At 41.7% G+C, this 23,091-nt stretch overlaps 1 protein-coding gene across 5 annotated transcripts in view; it reads right to left on the reverse strand.

Moving 5' to 3' along the window:
* WARS2 (tryptophanyl tRNA synthetase 2, mitochondrial) overlaps positions 1-23,091 on the reverse strand; it is a 108,909-nt gene that overhangs the window by 10,364 nt on the left and 75,454 nt on the right. For all 5 annotated transcript variants that reach the window (XM_012926055.2, XM_036494487.2, XM_058660121.1 and 2 more), the window contains exons 3-4: positions 17,967-18,047; positions 314-399 (exon numbers count right to left, since the gene is read on the reverse strand). In XM_012926055.2, the coding sequence (XP_012781509.2) occupies positions 314-399; positions 17,967-18,047 (167 nt within the window). The remainder of the gene's footprint in view (positions 1-313; positions 400-17,966; positions 18,048-23,091) is intronic.

Raw genomic sequence — 23,091 nt, forward strand, 5'->3', positions numbered from 1 at the left:
TCATCATCCTCATCTGTAAACCGGGATGACCACTGTGCCATCTGGATAAGCTCTTGTGAGGATTAATGTGTACAAAGCACTTACAATAGTTTCCAATACATATTCAGCATTATTTACGTATGAACTACGAGTAGTACCAGTGCCTCACTGACATATGCTTCTATAATTTAGTCCCTAGGCTTGGGGGTTACACATGGATTCATGTGCCTTATCCTCTCTGTGTTCCTTTCCCATGAATCAACGCTTGCTGACAGGTTATAACACTCCTTGTCACCGTGGGCATCCATTTGACCGGGATGGGCTCTCTCCTTACTTGTACACCAGAATGTCAGCTGCCTGAAGGACTGGGTATGTGAGCAGACCCACGCTTCCGTCATGCTTCTGCTTACCAGTCTTCGCCTGTTGGGGTGAAAAGAGGATGGAAAGAGTTTGACTTCAACCTAGTTATATTGCTCAATTAAGAATTTTTTATAAGAGATTCATTTATTTGAAAAACAGAGTTATGAAGAGGGAGAGGGAGGGACAGAGGCATCAGCTATCTGCTGGCTCATTCCCCCAAATGGCTGCAATGCCCAGGGCTGGGCCAGGCTTAAGCCAGGAGACAGGAGCTTTTTCTGCGTTTCTCCTGTGGGTACAGGTCCAACTATCTGAACCATCTTCCACTGCTTTCTCAGGTGCATTAGCAGGGAACTGGATTGGAAGTGGGGCAATCAGGACTCAAACGGCACCCATATGGGACTCTGGCATTGCAGGAGGTGGTTTAACCCAATGTCACAATGCAAACCCTATTAAGAAAAATTTTTCATGAAAGATTTATTTGTTTATTTGAAAGACAGAGTTACAGAGACGAAGAGGGAGGAAAAGACAGAGCGAGAAATCATCCACCCACTGGTTCACTCCCTAGGTGTTGACAATGGTTGGAAGTGGACAGATCTGAAGTCAGAAACTTCAGGGTCTCTCATGTGGTTGCAAGGGCCTAAGTACTTGGGTCAACTTGTGCTGCTTTCCTAGGTACAATAGCAGGGAGTTGGCCAAGACTCCAACTAGTGGGACTTGAACCTGCACCCACATGGCATTCTGACATTGCAGCGGTGGCTTTACTCCCTATGTCATAGTGCCAACCCCAAGCCTGGTACAATCTGAAGCTGTCTGCGCTAATGTCACATCTCAGTTCCTTTCAGCAACGCTGGTCTTGTCTGCCTACTTGTCGCCATGTTCCAGGCTTGGTAGAAATGAGGAGAGTTGGCTTCACCTCTGTCACTTTAAAGGAGCCTGCATGGCCACTCTATTTCTTTCTCAAAATCTAAAAGCAAGAAAATAGGGTTTTTCTAGGTTCCATATCAGACGAACTACAGATTTCAGACAAGTTCAGAAATCATCATGAAACTAAATTTCTTCAAAGCAACATGAGTTACCATCAAAAGCCTGTTGTCTGCGAAAACCTCCAAGAAGGTCACACTTCATGTCATTGACCAAACCATAATAATTACTTACAATAACTTTTAAGAAAACTTAAAAAACTTTAAACATTGAAAAATAAACAAAAACGCACATCATTAAAAAAAGGTATAACTAAGAAATCTTAATCTCACCAATCCTATCTTGGTGTGGGTTATTAAAAATGTCTAAACATTGAGGGCAAAGTAACTTTCATCAACAAAATAGGTTGTACAGACCAAAGTAATTTCCTTAAAAAAAATTTTTTTTTTATTAGAAAGGGAGAAGCATAGAGACAGAGAGAGTCAGGGATGGATGGATAGCTAACTAGACAAACTGAGTGAATGATTTCCCATCCATTGGTTCACTCCCCCAAAACTCTCAATACTCAGGCGGAAGCGGGAAGTCTGATATTTGGGTGTCTGTGTATTGCCTCACTGAGCCACTACTGCTGCTTCCCAGACTGCATGTTAGCAAGCAGCTGCAATGGGGAACTTAGCTGGAACTGAAACCCAGGCATGCCAGCAGATGTTGGCATGTCAGACAGCATCTCAACCACTGTGTGACATATCCCTCACTCCAAATTTCTTCTTTTTTTTTTTTTTTTCAGAAGATTTAGCCATTTTTATTGGAAAGGCAGGTCAGATCTATGGAAAGAAGGAAAGACAGAGAGAAAGATTCTCTATCTGCTGGAGCTGAGCCAACCCGAATCTAGGAGCCAACAGCCTCCTACGGGTCTCCCATGCAGGTGCAGGGTTCCAAGGCATTGGCCATCCTCTACTGCTTCCCCGGGCCACAGCAGGGAGCTGGACAGGAACAGGAGCAGCTGGGACATGAATCGGCACCCATATGAGGTCCCTGCACTTGCAAGGTCAGGATTAATCCATCGAGCCATTGGTCCCGGAAATAATTTCTTAATGGAGAAGAAACACTGGAGGTGATTTCAGAAATATCTAATCATCAGCTATATAAGAACTTTTAGCTTCAGCTGAACATTCCTGGCTTATAGTTTGGTTTTCTCCCTTCCTTTCTTCCTCCTTTCCTCTCTCCTTCCTACTTTTCTTTCTTTTTTCTTTTATAATTTGGTTTTCTGCAGTCAAATGCTCTACCACTGAGCTAAGTTTCTTTGGAGATCTCCCTAATCGAACTGCTGGACTCAGAACTCTAATCAAGAAAAGACAGAAGACAGAGCAGATCAATCATTCATCTCAGCTATATGTTGGCAGCGATATATGGGGCAAACGGAGACTTTATGATGGACCATATCAATCAGTGGACGACCTCATCGAGCGAAACTGGCAGCGATTCATAACCGGAGAACTATTAACACCACTCGAGCACATATCTCAGAGCATGCCCCACATCCGGGACTCGGGGTGGGCGGGAAACTGGGTGGGGCTTCCCCCTCAATATCCCCCTTTACCTCAGATACAAGATGAAAACAATGTGGACATAATAGTATTACCCACTTCCCTATCCCCCTGAACCTTTTTTTTTCTTTTCTTTTTCTTTCTTTAACTGTAATTAACTATGTAAAGATTGTCAACAACACAATAAAATAGATTATAAAAAAAAAAAAATAATTTGGTTTTCTGAGTAAAGATTTGAAAGGAATATTGTGTGTGCGTGTATCAGTAAATTTTATTCATTTAATAAATGCAAAAATACTACTTTAGAATCCAATTAGTACAGGATAGGCCAACCAACTGTTACATACTGCTACGATTTTGAAAACCAAGTTCAGTGGTTCATAATTCAGTAAATAGTCTTCCTCTAATGTGTGTAGCCACACCCTTTAAGGATGCATTTGAAAAAGCAAAAGTTTCTCTCTTCAACCACCTTAATTTCAGTGTTCCATAATTTAGTCACAAATGATTTTTTTAGTTATATCTCAGGTAGTTTCTAGCTTACAGCTAGTAAGGAAATTTGAAAGCTTAGTCATGTAACTCCTTCAACGCACCCGCTAACTGCAGGGTTCATGACAAAGGGCAATTCACAGTTCACTCTGAGTAGGGACCATGAAAGCTTAATTTGGATATGAGCAAATGGAAACAGAACTCAATTTCTAAAATTTGCTACTGTGCTAGATTTACAGGATTTTTATATTAGCATACTTGGCCTTGAAATTACAAGGGAAGAGAGGGGATATGGAGGACATTAATATTTATTGAGTGCTTATTATGTTCCCACGATGCCTTACATATCTGTTACTCATTATCCTCCAAATAACCTTGGCCTCAGCAAACTCAGCCCCACCCTTTCATCCAGCTGTTCTACCTCTCACTGACATGATCCAAATCTTACCAGGTGAGTCATTCAGATTCTCCCACAACACTGGAATGCTGCACTTGGCACACTTTCTTATGACTTTTTGATATGTTTCTTACCAAGCAAACCACAAGCCACAAGAAGGGACTGCTGACTGCCATCACTCCAGCACCCAGAATGACACAAGCTTAAAGGCAAGAAGGACAAGAGGAGGCAGTTACATGCCCTGAGACAAGACTGAGATTGACAATCCTGTTTTCCCCCACAAATACAAAACCATGGACTAGGGGAAAGGCTTTTCCTCAATATTGTTGTGATTGTTTGAAATAGTGGGATCAGATCTCATTAAATAGTGGGATCAGACCTCATTAAATTGGTATTCAGTTCCTATAAGCAGGATTTCCAGCATTAAACTTAGTGTCAGATATCATGATGCAATGGAAAAGCCAGGTCTAAAATGAACAACCAAGAAAACCCAACATGGTAGAGAATATTACAAATGTCATTTCTAATTTCTGGCCAGTAATGAATCTAAAACATTACCAGTCGTGCCTTATTTATTTAGTGTTTGTCCAGGATGCTATAATCACCTGCCACAGCCTGGGTGGCTTATAAGCAGCAGAACTTCATGTCTCAGAGCTCAGTGGCTGGGGTACCTATGATTAAGGCAAAGCTCTGCATCTGGTTAGGTCACTCTTGTTGTTCTGTCAACGATGCCTGGCATGTGCCTCTCTTTCACAAAGGCATTAGTTGCACACAAGAGGGCTCAGTCCTTACAATTTAATCACAAAAGCCCCTGCCTACTTCTTTTTTTTTAATAACCTTTTTTTTTAAAAGCATTTATTTATTTTTATTTTAAAGGCAGAGTTGCTCCCCAAAAGGCTGTAACTGCTGAAGCCATGAGCCTGGAGCTTCCTCTGAATGTCCCGTATGGATGCAAGGACCAAAGGACTTAAACCAGCTTTTGCTGCTTTCCCAGGTGCATTAGCAGGGTGCTGATTTGGAAGTGGAGCATCCAAGACTCAAACTGTTGCCAATATGGCATGCTGGCACTAAAGGCAGAAGCGTAGCCTACTATGCTTCCCTCTGCCTTCTAACCTTCCAATTCCTTCACGTTGGTGGTTGGTGGGGCGGGGGTTGGGGTGGTTCAACAGAGGAATTACACTTGGGCACTGTCACTTTAAAGTTTTTTTTTCTGTCCTAAGCGAAGGCTTCTGATCACTAACTTCTATGGAAACTAACGGTCCTGAAAATATGCTTGAAATAGGCTTAAAGCTGTATTAGCGGTGGCATAGTTGGGGCCCACTTAGCTTGGGGTTATCCAATTGTAAAAATAAATGGAAATAAAATGCTATGAATTATCCAATTTATCTTTTTCAGCTGAACTTCTTAAAAAAGTGTGGTTTTTAAAAATTAATTAATTTTATTATTCCATGAAACAGTTCCCTTCCTTCCCAAGATCCCAAGCCCCCACTAATTTCTCCCATGTCCTTCACAATCAGTCATAAGTCCATCATTCCATCAAATGAGTATATCTTGACATTGTAAGCATGGACAGTGGCAGAGAAGCCAACATTCTATTGTCAAGATACATTCAACAGTTTCATTGGGAATCCATCTTTGATTTGTAAGTAGATACATACTGCATTGTATCTTTACATCTGTATGTGATAATCTCTACTACATAGTTACTATACAGTCCCTTAAATGAAAAGCAATAAAAAAAAATCAACAAAGGAAAAGAGCCACAAAACAAAATCAACAATTTGTCTTTCTCAGCTTAACTTCTTAGAAAAAGTGCAGTTCTAATTTTTCTGTGGGTTTGAACTGCTGCCTGGATTCAACTTGTTTAAATGTTAAATATGTTGTCTCTTCTGCCCACAATGAAAACAATGTTTCCTCATCGCCAGTTAATTCCAGTGGGATGGGAGGCAATAGCAGGGTCCAGCAATCCAGAACTTGTGACTGTTAATTATAGGTTCAGTCATTACCAAGTCTATCCAAACGTAACTGATTCAACTAGAGATGGAGACGAACAATAAGATTTGTTCTAAATCAAAACAATCTTGATGAACGCTTTTACTTTCTACCAATGCCCTGAAACAGAGAGCCTGCAGATGCTATTTCACTGATTTTGTTTCTGCCACCCTACACAATTCTCTTATGAGTTCCAATAGTCTCTTTATTGAGTCTTTTGATCCTCTTAAGGTATAGAATCACGTTGTTCATGAGCAGGGATAACTTTAATTCCTTGTTTCCGACTTGAATTTCTTTAATTTCTTTTTCTTGTCACAGCTCTTGCAACGATTTATAATGTTATGTTGACCAGCAGTGGTAAAAGTAGACATTATTGTCTAGTTCCTAGTGAAAAAGCTTCCAGCCTTTCCAATTTAGTATAATGCTGGCATTGGGCTTTTTATATATTGCTTTGATTCTGTTATAGAATGTTCCTTCTGTACTTACCTTGCTTAGGGTTTTTTAATTTGAAGTGGTATCGGATTTTATCAAATGCCTTCTCTGTATTTATCGAAATGACCATATGGATTTTATTCTTTAATTTGTTGATGTGTATCAGATTTCTGATTTGCATTTGCTAAGCCATCCTTGCATATCAGAGATAAATGCCACCTGGTCCAGGTGAATGATCTGACTAATGTATTGCTGGATTCCTTTGTCTAGTATGTTGTTGAGGATTTCTGTGTCTATGCGTACCAGGGATATCAGTCTGTAGTTCTCTTCTTCTATTCTATCTATTTGGCTTTGGTATTAAGGTAATGTTGACTTCAAAGAAACAGTTCAGAAGGATTGTTTCTCTTTATATTGCTTGTAATAGTTTGTGGATAATTGGGGTAAGTTCTTCTTGGAACATTTCATAGAGTTCAGTAATAAAAGTATATACAAACAATTCCATGGCTGAGAAAGAACTTGTAAGATAAACGTCCTTCTGGACCAGGGAGGAGAGCTTTCTCTGGTTCGAGCCTGGCTCCACCTCTGGACCCCCACCCTCCCTCGCAATGACCATTGGGATCGCTCTGAAAACCCCTCATAGCAAACAATCATACAAACTAAAAAAACCTAAAATAAATAGACAAACAACAAAAAGTAGAGCTTGAAATCTGACAGGAAAGAGCTGGCATGGATTGGCTAATGCCTCGCTGGGTGGGACACAAAGATTAGTCACTCCTTACCATGGTGTTGGGGACTTTCCTGCACACCCCCCCCCCCAAAAAAAATGTTCTGCACCTTAACTGCTGACAAATGTCTTGTTAGAGTTACAAGCCAGTCCAGATTATCCTAAAATCTGCCAAGATCAGCAAAATTATACTTCAACACAACAAATGGCTAAATACTAAAATGAAATAGACACGAGACAGCTGAATGGTACCTTATAGCCATTTTAAGGTATATAGCAGCTGGTCCTGTGTATGAACTAAAATTGAAATGTCAATGAGATAATCATAGGTTGTGGTTAAGAACTTGCTTCTGAAGAGAGAAGATGGCCGACCTGGGAGGACGGGCATAGAAAGGGAAGCGCTGAAGGAGAGACAGGGCGCGGCTGGAGAGAGATCTGCGGTCTGAGGAACCACAGGAAGGAGTGCCAGAAGCTCCCTGGACATCGAGCATCCAAGAAGAAACACATGGTTCGGAAGAAATCCAGAGAAGGAACGCAGGAAACACAAAGACCCAGTTAAAACGTGGTGAGTCATCCCGGGAAGGGGGTGCAACAGCGGGAAGCCCAGAGGACCCAGGGCAGCTGGAGACAGCAACACTGGCCCCTGGAGGCACCTAGCTTGGCGACTTTGTGGCGCTGGGACACACAGGAACCCAGAGAGGTGGAGTGCGCCAGAGGTGAAAAAAAAAAAAAACTATTTTCGGGCTTTTCGCTCCCTGAGAGAACTATACTGAGACTGTCCCTGTTCAGTGCCCCCTGTCCCCCAGAATTCTCCCAGTCTGAGGCTGTGCGAGAATTGAACGTTCCAACTTGTGTGGGAGCCAGGGCGGAGAGTCCCTACAGGTCCCCCAGTGGTAAGGTGCAGGAGACTTGCGCAGCTTAACTCTCTCTACTGGACATCGTTGGGCAGACCACATAGTACAACAACTTCTGGGGTGCGCCAGCACAGCCTCTCACTGCTGAAAGCCCGTGGCCTCACAAAGGCGGGCACCAGCGGCGGGCGCCAGCAGCGAGCGCCTGCAACGGGGAGTGCTGCTTCAGTTCCTCCGAGGGATCTGCCTCGGTAAAACCCCTTGGTGCAGCAGCAACTTCTGGTGTGCGCGCCTGCAGCTTCTCACTGCTGAATGCCTGAGGCCCCACAGAGGAGGCCGCCAGCAGTGCGCGCCTGCGGCAGGGAGTGCTGCTTTGGGTCCTCTGAGGGATCCCCCTAGGAAAACTGCCCCAGCACAACAACAGCAACTGGGGTGCAAGCCAGCACAGCTTCTCACTGCTGAATGCCTGTGGCCTCACAAAGGCGGGCACCGGCGGCGGGCGCCAGCAGCGAGCACTTGCGGCAGGGAGTGCTGCTTCAGTTCCTCTGAGGGATCTGCCTCGATAAAACCCCTTGGTGCAGCAACAACTTCTGGTGTGCGCCAGCACAGCTTCTCACTGCTGAATGCCTGTGGCCTCACAAAGGCGGGCACCAGCGGCGGGCGCCAGCAGCGAGCGCCTGCAACGGGGAGTGCTGCTTCAGTTCCTCTGAGGGAGCTGCCTCAGTAAAACCACTCGGTGCAACAGCAACTTCTGGTGTGCGCGCCTGCAGCTTCTCACTGCTGAATCCCCGAGGCCCCACAGAGGAGGTCCCCAGCAGTGCGCGCCTGCGGCGGGAGTGCTGCTTCGGTTCCTCTGAGGGATCCCCCTAGGAAAACTGCCCCAGCACAACAACAGCAGTCCTCTGAGGAATCCCTCTGGGCAAACCCCTCAGCACACCAGCATCTGAGTTTCACATCAGGCCAGGGTTGGGCAGCTCCACAACTGCAGGCCTGAGGGGCGCTAGGGGTCTTCCAAATCCACCCCAAAACTACAGACAAGGAGCCCTGAAGCTACAAAATACTGCTACTAAGCCCTACCCCTGAAAACACACACAGGACGAAAGGTCTAACCAACAGACCTTACAGAAACCAAGCTACAGAGGGTTATAGACATTCAGGGGTTGATATAGCTATCCCCCCGCACCAAACATCTCCAATAGAACTCAAAGAAATTCTCCTTCAAAAGTAAACCTAAAGGAAGCAGCGAACTCACACCTACTCCAAACTACTGCACAAAGACCAGAAACTGTAGATAAACAAATCAGAGAATACATCCCTGAAATCAACAAGAAACAATAACGCAATGAGAAGAAACTTCAGAAAAGGGAATGATCCAGACGAGAGAGCCAGTACCTCACCAAAAAAAGACCAAAAGCCAATATCTATTTCGGAGATACGAGAAGAAGACATGGAAGCTCTACCAGACAAGGAATTTAAAAAAATAATGTTAAAAGCTGTCAGAGACAATGAGAAGAACTGGGAAGACTTCAAGGAATTCAAGAACCACATAGTCACAGAAATACAGCAAGTCAAAAACAAAATCCTTGACTTAGAGCACAAACTTGAGAGCCTAACTAACAGAATAAATACAGCAGAAGAGAGGATCTCTGAAACAGAAGACACACAAAATGAACACACCCAGCTCATTAAACAGCTAGAAACAAGCCTGAACAAAGCCAATAAGACCATTCAGGAGATGAAAGACAACCTAAGAAAATCTAATATCAGAATTATGGGACTGCCCGAAGGAGCAGAAAGAGAATCAGGAATGCAAACGGTGCTCAACGAAATTATACAGGAAAACTTCCAAAACACTTGGAACATGAACCCAGCCCAAATCCAGGATGGTCAGAGGACTCCCAGCAGATATGACCCAAAGCGATCTTCACCCAGACATATGGTGCTCAAGTTCCACTCCAACGAAGACAAAGAAAGAATCCTAAGACAAGTACGAAGCAGAGAAAAGATCACATTCCGGGGAAAACCAATCAGGATCACGGCTGACTTCTCTGAAGAGACCCTACAAGCAAGGAGAGAATGGACAAAGATCTTCCAAATCCTGAAACAGAACAACTGTCAACCAAGATTAATGTACCCAGCAAAGATCTCATTTATATTCGAGAACGAAATCAGATACTTCCATAGCAAAGAGAAACTTGAAGAATATGCCAGCACAAAACCAACTCTTCAAAATCTCCTTAGAAATGTGCTAAACACAGAAAAAACAGGGGCAAACCACAAGCAAAGATGGCAAACAGGAAGATCTCCCCACTAAAGCCCACACAAGGAGGGGTAATTACACAGATAACAACACCCACAAAGACACATATGTATGGCAGGGCAAAATCGCAGCATCTCAATATTGACTCTTAACACAAATGGCCTGAACTCACCAATCAAAAGGCACAGATTAACGGAATGGATCATCAAACAAGATCCAACTATCTGTTGCCTACAAGAGACACATCTAACCAGAAAAGCCTCTAAGAAATTTAAAGTGAAGGGATGGAAACAGATATTTCACGCCAATGGACGAGAAAAAAGGGCTGGGGTAGCTGTCCTAATTTCAGATGATATAGACTTCAAGCTTACAGACATCAAAAAGGACAGAGAAGGACATTATATATTGGTGAAAGGATTGATCCATCAGGAAGCAATTACCATCGTGAACATATATGCACCAAATCCCAATGCGCCTAGCTACGTGAAGCAATTACTTACAGACTTAAGGGGAGACATAGATATGCACACAATAGTAGTGGGTGACCTTAACACCCCACTAACAACAATAGACAGATCAACAAAACAAAAACTCAACAAAGAAACAACAGAGCTAATACAAACAATAGAACAACTGGACTTGGTTGACATTTATAGAACTTTTTATCCTAAAGCCACAGATTATACATTTTTTTCAGCAGTACATGGCACCTTCTCCAGGATCGACCACATGATAGGACACAAAGCAAATCTAAGTAACTTCAAAAAGATAGGAATCATACAATGTACCCTCTCAGACCACCATGGAATGAAACTGGAAATCAGCAATTCAAAATGCCCAAGGAAATACAGAAATTCTTGGAGGTTGAACAATATGCTATTGAACGAACAATGGGTCAGAGAAGAAATTAAAGATGAGATCAAAAAATTTATGGAAACCAATGAAAACTCTGACACAACATTCCAAAACTTGTGGGACACAGCCAAAGCAGTGCTACGGGGTAAATTCATTGCAATTGGAGCTCATGTCAAGGCCCAAGCGAGGCGCCAAATACAGGAACTAAACACACACCTCCAGGAATTGGAGAAGCAACAGCAGATGAGCCCCACACACAACAAGAAACAAGAAATCATCAAAACAAGGGAGGAAATCAACCAGATAGAAATAAAAAAAACCATACACAAAATCAATGAATCAAAAAGCTGGTTTTTTGAAAAGATAAACAAAATAGACACCCCGTTGGCCCGACTGACAAAGAAAAAACAAGAGAAAGCAAGAATTAACAGCATCAAAGATGAAAAAGGCAACATAACAACAGACATTGCAACCATTAAGAACATAATTAGAAATTACTACAAAGCACTGTACTCCAACAAATCAGATGACCATCAAGAAATGGAAAAGTTCTTAGATTTATACAACCTGCCAAAACTTAGCCCAGAGGCAACAAACGACCTGAACAAGCCCATAACTGAAGCAGAGATTGAATCAGTGATTAAAGAACTCCCAACAAAGAAAAGCCCAGGTCCAGACGGCTTCACTACAGAATTCTACAAAACATTCCGAACAGAACTAACCCCAATCCTCTACAAACTCTTCAATATAATAGAAAAGGAAGCGACCCTTCCAAACTCATTCTATGAAGCCAACATTACCTTAATCCCAAAACCAGACAGAGATCCTACAGAGAAAGAAAACTACAGACCTATCTCTCTGATGAACATTGATGCTAAGATACTCAACAAAATCCTAGCCAATAGAATTCAAAAAATCATCCGACAGATCATTCATCCGGATCAAGTAGGATTCATCCCTGGAATGCAGGGATGGTTCAACATTCGCAAATCCATAAATGTGATACACCACATCCAAAAACTGAAAAACAAGAATCACATGATAGTATCAATAGACGCTGAAAAAGCTTTTGACAAAATCCAACACCACTTCCTGCTAAAAACCCTAACCAAAGTAGGCATAGATGGAAAAATCCACAACATAATCAAAGCAATATATGAAAAACCCAACGCCAGCATCATACTGAATGGAGAAAAACTGGAACCCTTCCCACTAAGAACTGGAACAAGACAGGGATGTCCACTTTCTCCACTGCTATTCAACATAGTCCTAGAGGTACTCGCTGAGGCCATAAGACAAGAAAAAGAAATCAAAGGAATCCAAATTGGAAATGAAGAAGTCAAACTTTCACTATACGCAGATGACATGATTCTTTACATAGAAGAGCCAAGAGGCTCAACACAGAGACTCCTAGAACTTATACGAGAGTTTGGGAGTGTGGCAGGGTACAAAATTAATGAACAGAAATCAACAGCCATAGTGTATGCAAACAACCCCAAGTTGGAAAAAGATCTAAGCAGCAAAATACCATTCAAAATAACAGAGAAAACTATGAAGTATCTGGGAATTAACCTAACCAAAAATGTAGGAGACCTATTTGAGGAAAACTACAAACCACTTAAAAAAGAAATTGAAGAAGACCTCAAAAGATGGAGTAACATCCCATGCTCCTGGATAGGTAAAATCAATATCATTAAAATGTCTATATTGCCAAAGGCGATATATACATTCAACGCAATTCCAATCAAACTGCCCAAAACATTCTTCATGGAACTGGAAACAATGATCCAAAAGTTCATCTGGAAGCACAAAAAACCACGAATAGCCAGAACCATCCTGAAGAACAGGAAGTTAGCAGGGGGAATCACAGTTCCAGACCTCTGGACATACTATAGGGCAGTGGTTATCAAAACAGCGTGGTACTGGCACAAAGATAGAGAGGAAGATCAATGGAGCAGAATAGAATCACCAGACAGTAATCCACATAGATACAGTCAATTAATCTTTGACAAAAAGACAGACAACAATCCAAGCAAATGGGAAGGTCTGTTCAATAAATGCTGTTGGGACAACTGGTTGATAGCCTGCAGAAACAAAAAGATAGACCCACATCTCTCACCATACACTAAGATCAAATCTAAATGGATAAAAGACCTAAACCTACATCCAGAAACCTTCAAACTTTTGGAAGAAAATGTTGGAAACACACTGCAACACTTAGGAGTAGGCCCTCACTTCCTAAAAAAGACTCCAAATGCAGTAGAAATCGAGACCAAAATAAACAATTGGGACCTCATCAAACTAAGAAGCTTCTGTACAGCTAGAGAAACAATCAACAAAGTAAAAAAGCAACCCACAGAATGGGAGAAGATCTTTGCGCACGACATAGGTGACAGAGGGCTAATTTCCAGAATATACAAAGAACTACAAAACAACCAAAATGTCAAAACAAACAAGCCACTCAAGAAATGGGCACGGGAAATGGGCAGACATTTCACAAAGGAACAAACCCAAATGGCAAACAAGCATATGAAAAAATGCTCAAGCTCCCTGGCAATAAGGGAAATCCAAATGAAGACAACCTTGAGGTACCACCTAACTCCAGTAAGGATGGCACACATACGTAATACCACCAACACTTGTTGGCGAGGATGTGGGGAAAAGGGAACCCTTCTCCACTGCTGGTGGGACTGCAGATTGGTACAGCCTCTATGGGAATCAGTTTGGCGAATACTCAAGCAACTGAAAATCAACATGCCATATGATCCAGCAATAGCACTCCTAGGGATATATCCAAAACATCTCCTACTCAAGAAACCAACATGCACGTCAATGTTCATAGCAGCACAATCTACAATCGCAAAAACCTGGAAGCAGCCAAAATGCCCATCAATAGAAGACTGGATAAGGAAGCTATGGTTCATCTACTCTATGGAATACTACTCAGCTATTAAAAAAAACGAAATGCAGTTCTTTGTGGACAAATGGGCCCGACTGGAATCCATCATGCTAAGAGAAATGAACCAATCCCAAAAGGTTAAATACCACATGTTTGCCTTAATCTGAGATGAAAAGATGACAACCTGATAGTACCTGTATATTGTAATATTATTGCAATCTCTAACAACCTGTATCCAATACAATAAGATAATGTGATATAATCTATAAACCAACAATTAATGTCAGAATACTTAAGATCTACATCGAAAAACTGTAAAACCTACTATACCCTCAATACGTTATGTTAATCCGTAATGGGGGGGAGTGCAGGGAAGCCTTTCAGGACCATAAAAAGAGTGAGGAAAAAGTATAATATAGCCTATCATGATCAAATCTGGTAATTCATAGACAACAGACTCAAAGCAGCACTAAACAATAGTAAAACTACTATACCAATGCATGAGGGGGGAATCGGGTGCGATCCTGACAACCTCTTAACAGGAGGTCATGTGCGTGGAGCAGGGGGGCACTCCAGGGTAGAGCAGATGGCAAGGAGAAAGCCTGGATCCCAACCATGAAGACTCCCAGACCTTCACCACAAACTACTAATACGAGCAACAAGGACTATATCCCAACTGCCAAGGAGGCCACAGGGAATTGGATGCCCTCGGAGGCCGAGTACTCTGAGGTCACCCACCCCTAACCGGAGCTCCCGCAGGGGATGGAAGAAGTCCAAACACTACCGCGCAGAAACCAACGTCATCGGAATGACAACCAGAAGCCCTGAGCGGTCCGCAGAAACAGAAGAACAATAAACGTCCCTCGGGACCAGGGAGGAGAGCTTTCTCTGGACCGAGCCTGGCTCCACCTCTGGACCCCCACCCTCCCTTGCAATGACCATCAGGATCGCTCCGAAAACCCCTCACAGCAAACAAACAATCATACAAACTAAAAAAAAAAAACCTAAAATAAATAGACAAACAACAAAAAGTAGAGCTTGAAATCCGACAGGAAAGAGCTGGCATGGATTGGCTAATGCCTCGCTGGGTAGGACACAAAGATTAGTCACTCCTTACCATGGTGTTGGGGACTTTCCTGCACACACCCCCCCCAAAAAAAAAAAAAAAAAATGTTCTGCACCTTAACTGCTGACAAATGTCTTGTTAGAGTTACAAGCCAGTCTAGATTATTCTAAAATCTGCCAAGATCAGTAAAATTAGACTTCAACACAACAAATGGCTAAATACTAAAATGAAACAGACACGAGACAGCTGAATGGTACCTTATAGCCATTTTAAGGTATATAGCAGCTGGTCCTGTATATGAACTAAAATTGAAATGTCAATGAGCTAATCATAGGTTGTGGTTAAGAACTTGCTTCTTTTTTGTTTTGTATTGTTTTGTTTTGTTTTTTTTAACATACTGGTTACGCAAAACCTTGTCAATTCCATAATGTTACAAATTGCTGTTAATGTTATATTGAGACTCTTAATTGACTGGGATGATATTCTACCAGCTCTGACTTTGGACCAGAAATGGTCTCCCCAACAAACTGTTCAACCCATCTGGACAATGAGTAGCTGGACTCTATGCTGGGTATATGTTTGCAAGGAAAGAATCTTGATGGAATTTGAACTGTAATACTGCATCAAGGTGGAGGAATCCACCAGGGGGGAGGGGTGTAGGGAGGGGTGGGGGGATTCCCAGAGCATATGAAACTGTCACATAATGCATAATAATTAATAAAAAAAAAAAAAAAAAAGAACTTGCTTCTTTTTTTTTTTTTTTTTTGTTTTATTTTGTTTTTTTTAACATACTGGTTACGCAAAATATTGTCAATTCCATAATGTTACAAATTGCTGTTAATGTTATATTGAGAGTCTTAATTGACTGGGATGATATGTTACCAGCTCTGACTTTGGACCAGAAATGGTCTCCCCAACAAACTGTTCAACCCATCTGGACAATTAGTAGCTGGACTCTATGCTGGGTATATGTTTGCAAGGAAAGAATCTTGATGGAATTTGAAATGTAATACTGCATCAAGGTGGAGGAATCCACCAGGGGGGAGGGGTGTGGGGAGGGGTGGGGGGATTCCCAGAGCATATGAAACTGTCACATAATGCATAATAATTAATAAAAAAAATTAAAAAAAAAAAAAGAAAGAACTTGTAAGAACAGTCACCTTTAAAATAGCAGAGAACCTTATATACTTAGAATAACCCTAGCCAAAGATGTGAGAGACTTCTATAATTAAAAATACAAAATGTTAAAAAAAATGGAAAGAAATACAAGACATTAAAGGATAGGGAATCAACATAATCAAATGTTCCAGAGTCAACATAATCAAAATGTCCATATTACTAAAACTCACATACAGATTCAATGCAATCCCAATCAAAATCCCAACAACATTCTTCTCAGAGGTAGAAAAGAATCGAGAATTCATCTGGAAATACAAGATAGACAAGTACACAAATAGGCAAATATAAACAATGCAAATACACAAATAGGAAAAGCTATCCTGAAGAATAAAAGTAAAGCTGGAGGAATCACAATTTCAGACCTCAAGACATATACTACAGAGCAGTAGTAATCAAAACAGTCTGGTATTGGTACAAAAACAGATATGATCAATAGAACAGAATAAAAACTCCAGAAGAAAGCCCACATATGTACAGCCAAAAAATCTTCAACAAGAAAACTGAAAACAATTCAGGGAAAAAGGTTGGTTTCAACAAATGATATTGGGACAATTGGCCAACAGTTTGCAGACGTAAGAAGGAAGAACTTCACCTGTCACATCATGCAAAAATCAGCTCTAAATGGATCAAGGACCCAAATCTGTACCCAGAAATGATCCATCTATTAGAGGAAAACATAGGAAGCACTCTAAGACACAGGCATTGGGAAAGTCACTAAAAGTAAAGGCAGTCAAAGCTAAAATAAATAAATGGGACTACATCAAACTAAGAAACTTCTGTACAGCAAAGGAGATGATCAACAAAGTGAAGAAGCAACCAGCGGAATAGGATAAAATATTTGCACACTACACGACAGACAGGGGACTAACATCCAGAATTTACAAAGAGCTTCAGAAAATCAAAAACAGTAAAACAAACAGCCCTGTGAAATGGGCAAAGGGAATGGCAGACATTTTTCAAAAGAACAAATTCAAATGGCTAATAAACATAAGAAAAAATGCCCAGGCTCCCTAGCTGTCAAGGAAATAAATAAAAAACACATTGTAGTTCCACTTAACCCCAAGGAGATTGGCCTACATTCAGAACTCTAATAGCAACACTTGCTAGTGTTGATATGGAGAGAACGGTACCCGACATCAGTGTTAGTGGGAGTGTAGGCTAGTACAACCACTATGGAAGTATGAAGAGTGCTCAAAGAACTGAAAGCTGATAACTCAGCTTTCCCTCTCCTGGGAATGTATCCAAAGGAAATGAAATTTTCATATGAAAAAGTGACCAGTGATCCTATATTTAGAGCAGCACAATCCACAATAGTGAAGAAATGGAAACAACCCAAATGTTCATTGAAAGAGAAGCAGGTACAGAAGCTGTGGTACATCTACTCTATGGAATACAATTAAGGCCTTAAAAAGTGGAATTCTACCATTTACAACAAAGTGCTCCCAACTACAGACTTTTGACCCAAAAGAACAAACATAATATTTTCTGTCTGATATAAGGCAATCTTCATGCAAAATACAAAACAAATAGGTATATGGGTAAACATGTATATACATATATTCTCAGAGATGAACTGTATAATGGAGACTAGCATACTAGGAAGTGAAGACATGTTGCAGTATGCATCTCTACTCCTGAACAGGAGGACTCCCAATGAAACTGTTACATGTACCCTGACAATATGATAGTAAATTTTCTACCATTGCCTATACCTACAATGCCATAATAATTATACTATTGTAATAATATGGGGGAAAACATTGGGAAGTGGAAAATGAGGAGGGAGGAAAGGCAAAAGGAAGGGGGAATTCCTACACCTGCAACTAATGGAAAATAATACTAAAAATGATTAATTTTAAAAAAAGAGATGCTATTTTAACCATTAGGAGGTAGCATGGCAGTGGTTGGGAGGCAGAGTAGAATAAATTCGTGATCCTCCACCCCCCCTCCAGTTTAACAGAAAATAAACAAAAAAACCAGTTTTCTTTCTATTTACTAATTAGATCACTGGCATTTACCTTCCACTGATGTAAATGCTGTAACCGAGGCAATCTGACCATGCAGGTAAGGATCCAACTTAACTGTGTGTGTTCAGGTACCTAAAGATAAAAAACACAACGTTAACAAAAGTGACCAATATTTTTATACAAGTGAGGAAAAACTACTAAAGACAATGGATATATTCTTCAGTGGCTGAAAGTAGCTTAATATATCAACAGATAATAGGTGAAGGGAGATTTTCTCCAAATTCCTGATTTTGTAGATTAAGAAGAAATCACAAAAGCCTGCTGACAGAAGAACAAATCTAGTGTTGAAAATCTCCTTGGCGAGGCCACAGGGAATTGGATGTCCTTGGAGGCCGAGTACTCTGATGTCACCCAACCCCAACCGGAGCTTCCGCAGGGGATGGAAGAAGTCCAAACACTATCGTGCAGAAACCAACGTCATCGGAAAGACAACCAGAAGCCCTGAGCGGTCCGCAGACACAGAAGAGCAATAAATGTCCTTCAGGACCAGGGAGGAGAGCTTTCTCTGGTCTGAGCCTGGCTCCACCTCTGGACCCCCACCCTCCCTCTCAATGACCATCGGGATCGCTCCGAAAACCCCTCATAGCAAACAAACAATCATACAAACTAAAAAAACCTAAAATAAATAGACAAACAACAGAAGGTAGAGCTTGAAATCTGACAGGAAAGAGCTGGCGTGGATTGGCTCATGCCTCGCTGGGTGGGACACGAAGATTAGTTACTCCTCACCATGGTGTTGAGGATTTTCCTGCACACCCCCCCCCAAAAAAAAGTTCTGCACCTTAATTGTCGACAAATGTCTTGTTAGAGTTACAAGCCAGTCTAGATTATCCTAAAATCTGCCAAGATCAGCAAAATTATACTTCAACACAACAAATGGCTAAATACTAAAATGAAATAGACACGAGACAGCTGAATGGTACCTTATAGCCATTTTAAGGTATATAGCAGCCGGTCCTGTATATAAACTAAAATTGAAATGTTAATGAGCTAATCATAGGTTGTGGTTAGGACTTGCTTTTTTTTTTTTTTTTTTTTTACATACTGGTTACTCAAAACCATGTCAATTCCATAATGTTGCTAATTGCTGTTGATGTTATATTGGGACTCTTAATTGACTGTGATGATATTCTACCAGCTCTAACTTCGGACCAGAAATGGTCTCCCCAAGAAACTGTTCAACCCATCTGGACAATAAGTAGCTGGACTCTATGCTTGGTATACATTTGCAAGGAAAGAATCTTGATTGAATTTGAACTATAATACTGCATCAAGGTGGAGGAATCCACCAGGGGGGAGGGGCGTGGGGAGGGGTGGGGGGATTACCAGAGCCTATGAAACTGTCACATAATGCAAAATAATTAATTAAAAAAAAAAAAAAGAAAATCTCCTTGGCACCTCTTGCAATAGGGTGGTCAGACTCCACTTCAGCATCTTCAGTGAGAGAGTTCCATTGTGTCCCAAGTGCGATGTTAAAAAGCCACACTTACTGAGAAAACACACATACCCCGCTTCCCATCTAGCTCCCTGCTAATGATTTGGGAAAAGCAGCAGAAGACGGCCCAAAGTGTGGATTCCTGCCACGTTTATAGGAGACCCATGTGAAGCTCCTGGCTCCTGGCTTTGGCCTGACTCAGCTCTGTCCATTGTGGAAATCTGGGGAGTGAACCAGCACCTGGAAGATTCTCTCTCTTTCTTTCCTTCATCTCTGTTCCTCCGTCTCTTTAACTCTTTCAAACAAATATAGTTCTTTTTCTAAAACAATTAAGTATTTAAATCTTCAGCTCTGCAGTTATTTGAAATTTAGGAACCACTTTTTCATCCTATCAAATACACATTCAAAAAGGTATTTTAAAAAATCTATGCCTGGCGTGGCAGCCTAGCGCCTAAAGTCCTCACCTTTCATGCACCAGGATCCCATATGGGCACTGGTTCTAGTCCCGGCAGCTCCACTTCCCATCCAGCTTCCTGCTTGTGGCCTGGGAAAGCAGTCAAGGACGGCACATGCCTTGAGACCCTGCACCTGTGTGGGAGACCTGGAAGAGGCTCCCAGCTCCTGGCTTTGGATGGGCGCAGCTCCAGCCATTGTGGCCACTTGGGAATGTATCAATGGACAGAAGATCTTCCTCTCTCTCTCTCCTCCTCTCTGTATACCCGACTTTACAATAAAAATAAAATCTTTAAAACAGTCTTTATTTGAAAGGCAGTTTCACACACTCACACATATGCGCATACACGCCCATGCACACAGATATGGAGATTTTCCATCCTTTGGCTCATCCCTCAAATGGCTACAATAGTGAGAATGAGATTAAGTCAAAAGCAGAGCCAGGAACTCCACCCAGGTAACCCATGTAGGTGGCAGGGATCCAAGTATTGGCTCATCAATTTCTACCTTCCAAAGTGCATTAGTAGAGCTGGACTTGAATCAGTTCTCCAATCTAGAGCACCACAATGACTTCCCCAAAGGTTATATTTAGTTTTTAATTCTTCCTCCTTGCTTTCCTTTCTTTTGTAAGATGAGATCGAGCCAACCAGAAAATACAAACTTTCTTCCATTTGTTTCTTATTTTTATTTTATTATTTCTAAAAATAATAAAATGATGTTTACACTGATGACCAGGGTGGGAAGAATTGAAGGTTAGAGAAAAGTGGGTGTGACCATGGTTTCCAAATTTTCTATTTCTTCTTCCTGTATCTGGAGGTTTTTTATTTATTTTATTATTTTTTTTAAGATTTGGTTATTTTTATTGGAAGGTCAGATTTACAGAGAGAAGAATAAAGAGAAAGGTGTTCCATCTGTTGGTTCACTCTGCAAGTGGCTGCAATGGTTGGAACTGAGCCAATCTGAAGCCAGGAGCCAGGAGCCAAGAGTTTCCGCTGGACTTCCCACATGGGTGCAGGGTCCCACGGCTTTGGAACATCCTCAACTGCTTTCCCAGGCTACAAGCAGGGAGCTACAAGTGAGACAGTTGGGATACGCATGTGCACCCATATAGGATCCTGGTGCATGCAAGATGAGGAGTTTAGCTACTAGGCTACTATGCCTAATTAAGCAACCAAAATCTGGCAACAATTGCAATCACTTTTGGATCCCGATGTCTCTGAGTGATGGCCTAGAATTTGAACCCTCTGTATCCCAATTATGGACCAGAAGAATTCTGAGTCTTTCACGGAATGTGGCTTTTTTGAGTCCATATGATTTTTTTGAAAATCTGAAACTGTTGCCAACTCTGAGAAGTGGCCCCAAATGTGTTTGCTAAAGAATCATAAAGGAAGGAAGTGGATTTAGGCTAGATCTATCTTACTATCAAGGAATCTCCATCTGGAATAAGATAATTTCTCAATTATCTCCTCATATGACAGAGAAGGAAGCCTTGTTTTTCACATGTTCGGCAAAGAATCACTCTTACGGTTCTGCAGGTTGCTGGGCTGCACTTGTCATCTCTGGGTTTGAGGGTAGTGACTCTGAAAGCCCTGTCACTGTGCATGGCCAACTGCCTCTATAAATAAACAGCTATCACACAGAACCTGTGACCGAAGATGTAAACAAAAGGATTAGGGCTGCCTCCAATCACCAAGCAAAACACACTCCCATTAGAACCAATAAAACAAGGGCTATTTTGGCATAAAGAAGTAGGGGAGATTTTTGTTTTCTCCTTAGTAAACAGCAGGACAGGCATGAAAGCAGAAAATAACCATGAGCATGTAGATGGCTTCTTGCCTTACACTCTAGTTCTAGGTTTGGTGACATGTAAAAACTATCACCATGCTTCTATGAAGTCAAGTATATTTTTATGTGACCTTATGGAATGGGATTTCTTCAATATTATGCAGTGATCTTTTTGGTGTTTCCAAAATAGGGAGCATCAAGTTAATTAAAGTTATCCTTATACAAAACAGCAAGAAAAAAAACAAAGGCAATGAATTTTTCACAATTCATCTTTGATACCTGTACATAGATTGGTATGTTTTAGGGTTTGGTTCTCTTCATTCATATTCATGATGCTTGTTTGGAAAGGTTCAGATTTCTATTTTAAAAAAGAAAATGTCACTGAATATAATAATTCCTTATGTTGTGACATCACAAACATTTCAACAATATAACCTGTTTTCACCACAGAAAAACAAAGGCATGAAACAATAAAGTTCAATATGGATCATTCTCACGTCAGTAGTGACAAATAGGTAAGAATTGCAGATTTGTATTAAAAAGTTACTATTTACTTATTTATTCATTAAATTTGAAAGTCAGAAAAACAGAGCAACAGCAAGAGTGAGAGAGGCAGACAGATATCTATCCGCTTGTAACAGCTGAAGTGCCGCTGGGTCAGTCTAAAGCCTGGGGCCCCAGACTCCGCCCGGGTCCTCCAGGAGCGCAGCTGGGACACTGCCGCCTCCCAGAGCGTGCACAAGCAGGAGGCAGGGACTGGAAGGATTTGAATCCAGGTACTCCGATAAGGAATGCATGCACCACAAGCTGGCAACTTAATTGCTGTGCCAAATGCCTGCCCAGGAACTAAAGGTTCCTGACTTAATAATTGTATCCAGACATGTGGATTCCTTACATACAACTTGCCCTGTTTGTTGCATGCCTTAAAACAGGTTAGCGGACCCAGTGCTGTAGCCTAGTGGTGAAAGTCCTCACCTTGCAGGTGCCGGGATCCCATATGTGTGCACATTTGTATCCTGGCTATTTCCACTTCCCATCCAGCTCCCTGCTTGCGGCCTGGGAAAGCAGTCGATGATGGCCCAAAGCCTTGGGACCCTGCATTAGTGTGGGAGACCCAAGAGTTTCCTGACTCCTTGCTTTGGATTGGCATAGCTCTAGCCGTTACAGTCACTTGGAGAGTGAATTAGCAGACGGAACATCTTCTTCTCTGTCACTTCTCTTCTGTATATTTGACTTTGTAATAAAAATAAATAAATCTTTAAAGGGAGAGAGAGAGACAGAGAGAGAGCGTGCGAGCAAGAGCCTGTGCGCCCAGTGCAACAGCCCAGTGCTAAATCCTTGCCTTGTATCTGCTGGAATCTCATATGGGTGCTGCTGGTTTTTATCCCGGCTGCTCCATTTTCCATCCAGCTCTCTGCCTGGAAATCATTCCCAAGGCCTTGG

This window comes from Ochotona princeps, chromosome 2, assembly GCF_030435755.1.
Source record: "Ochotona princeps isolate mOchPri1 chromosome 2, mOchPri1.hap1, whole genome shotgun sequence".
NCBI classification, from domain to species: domain Eukaryota; kingdom Metazoa; phylum Chordata; class Mammalia; order Lagomorpha; family Ochotonidae; genus Ochotona; species Ochotona princeps.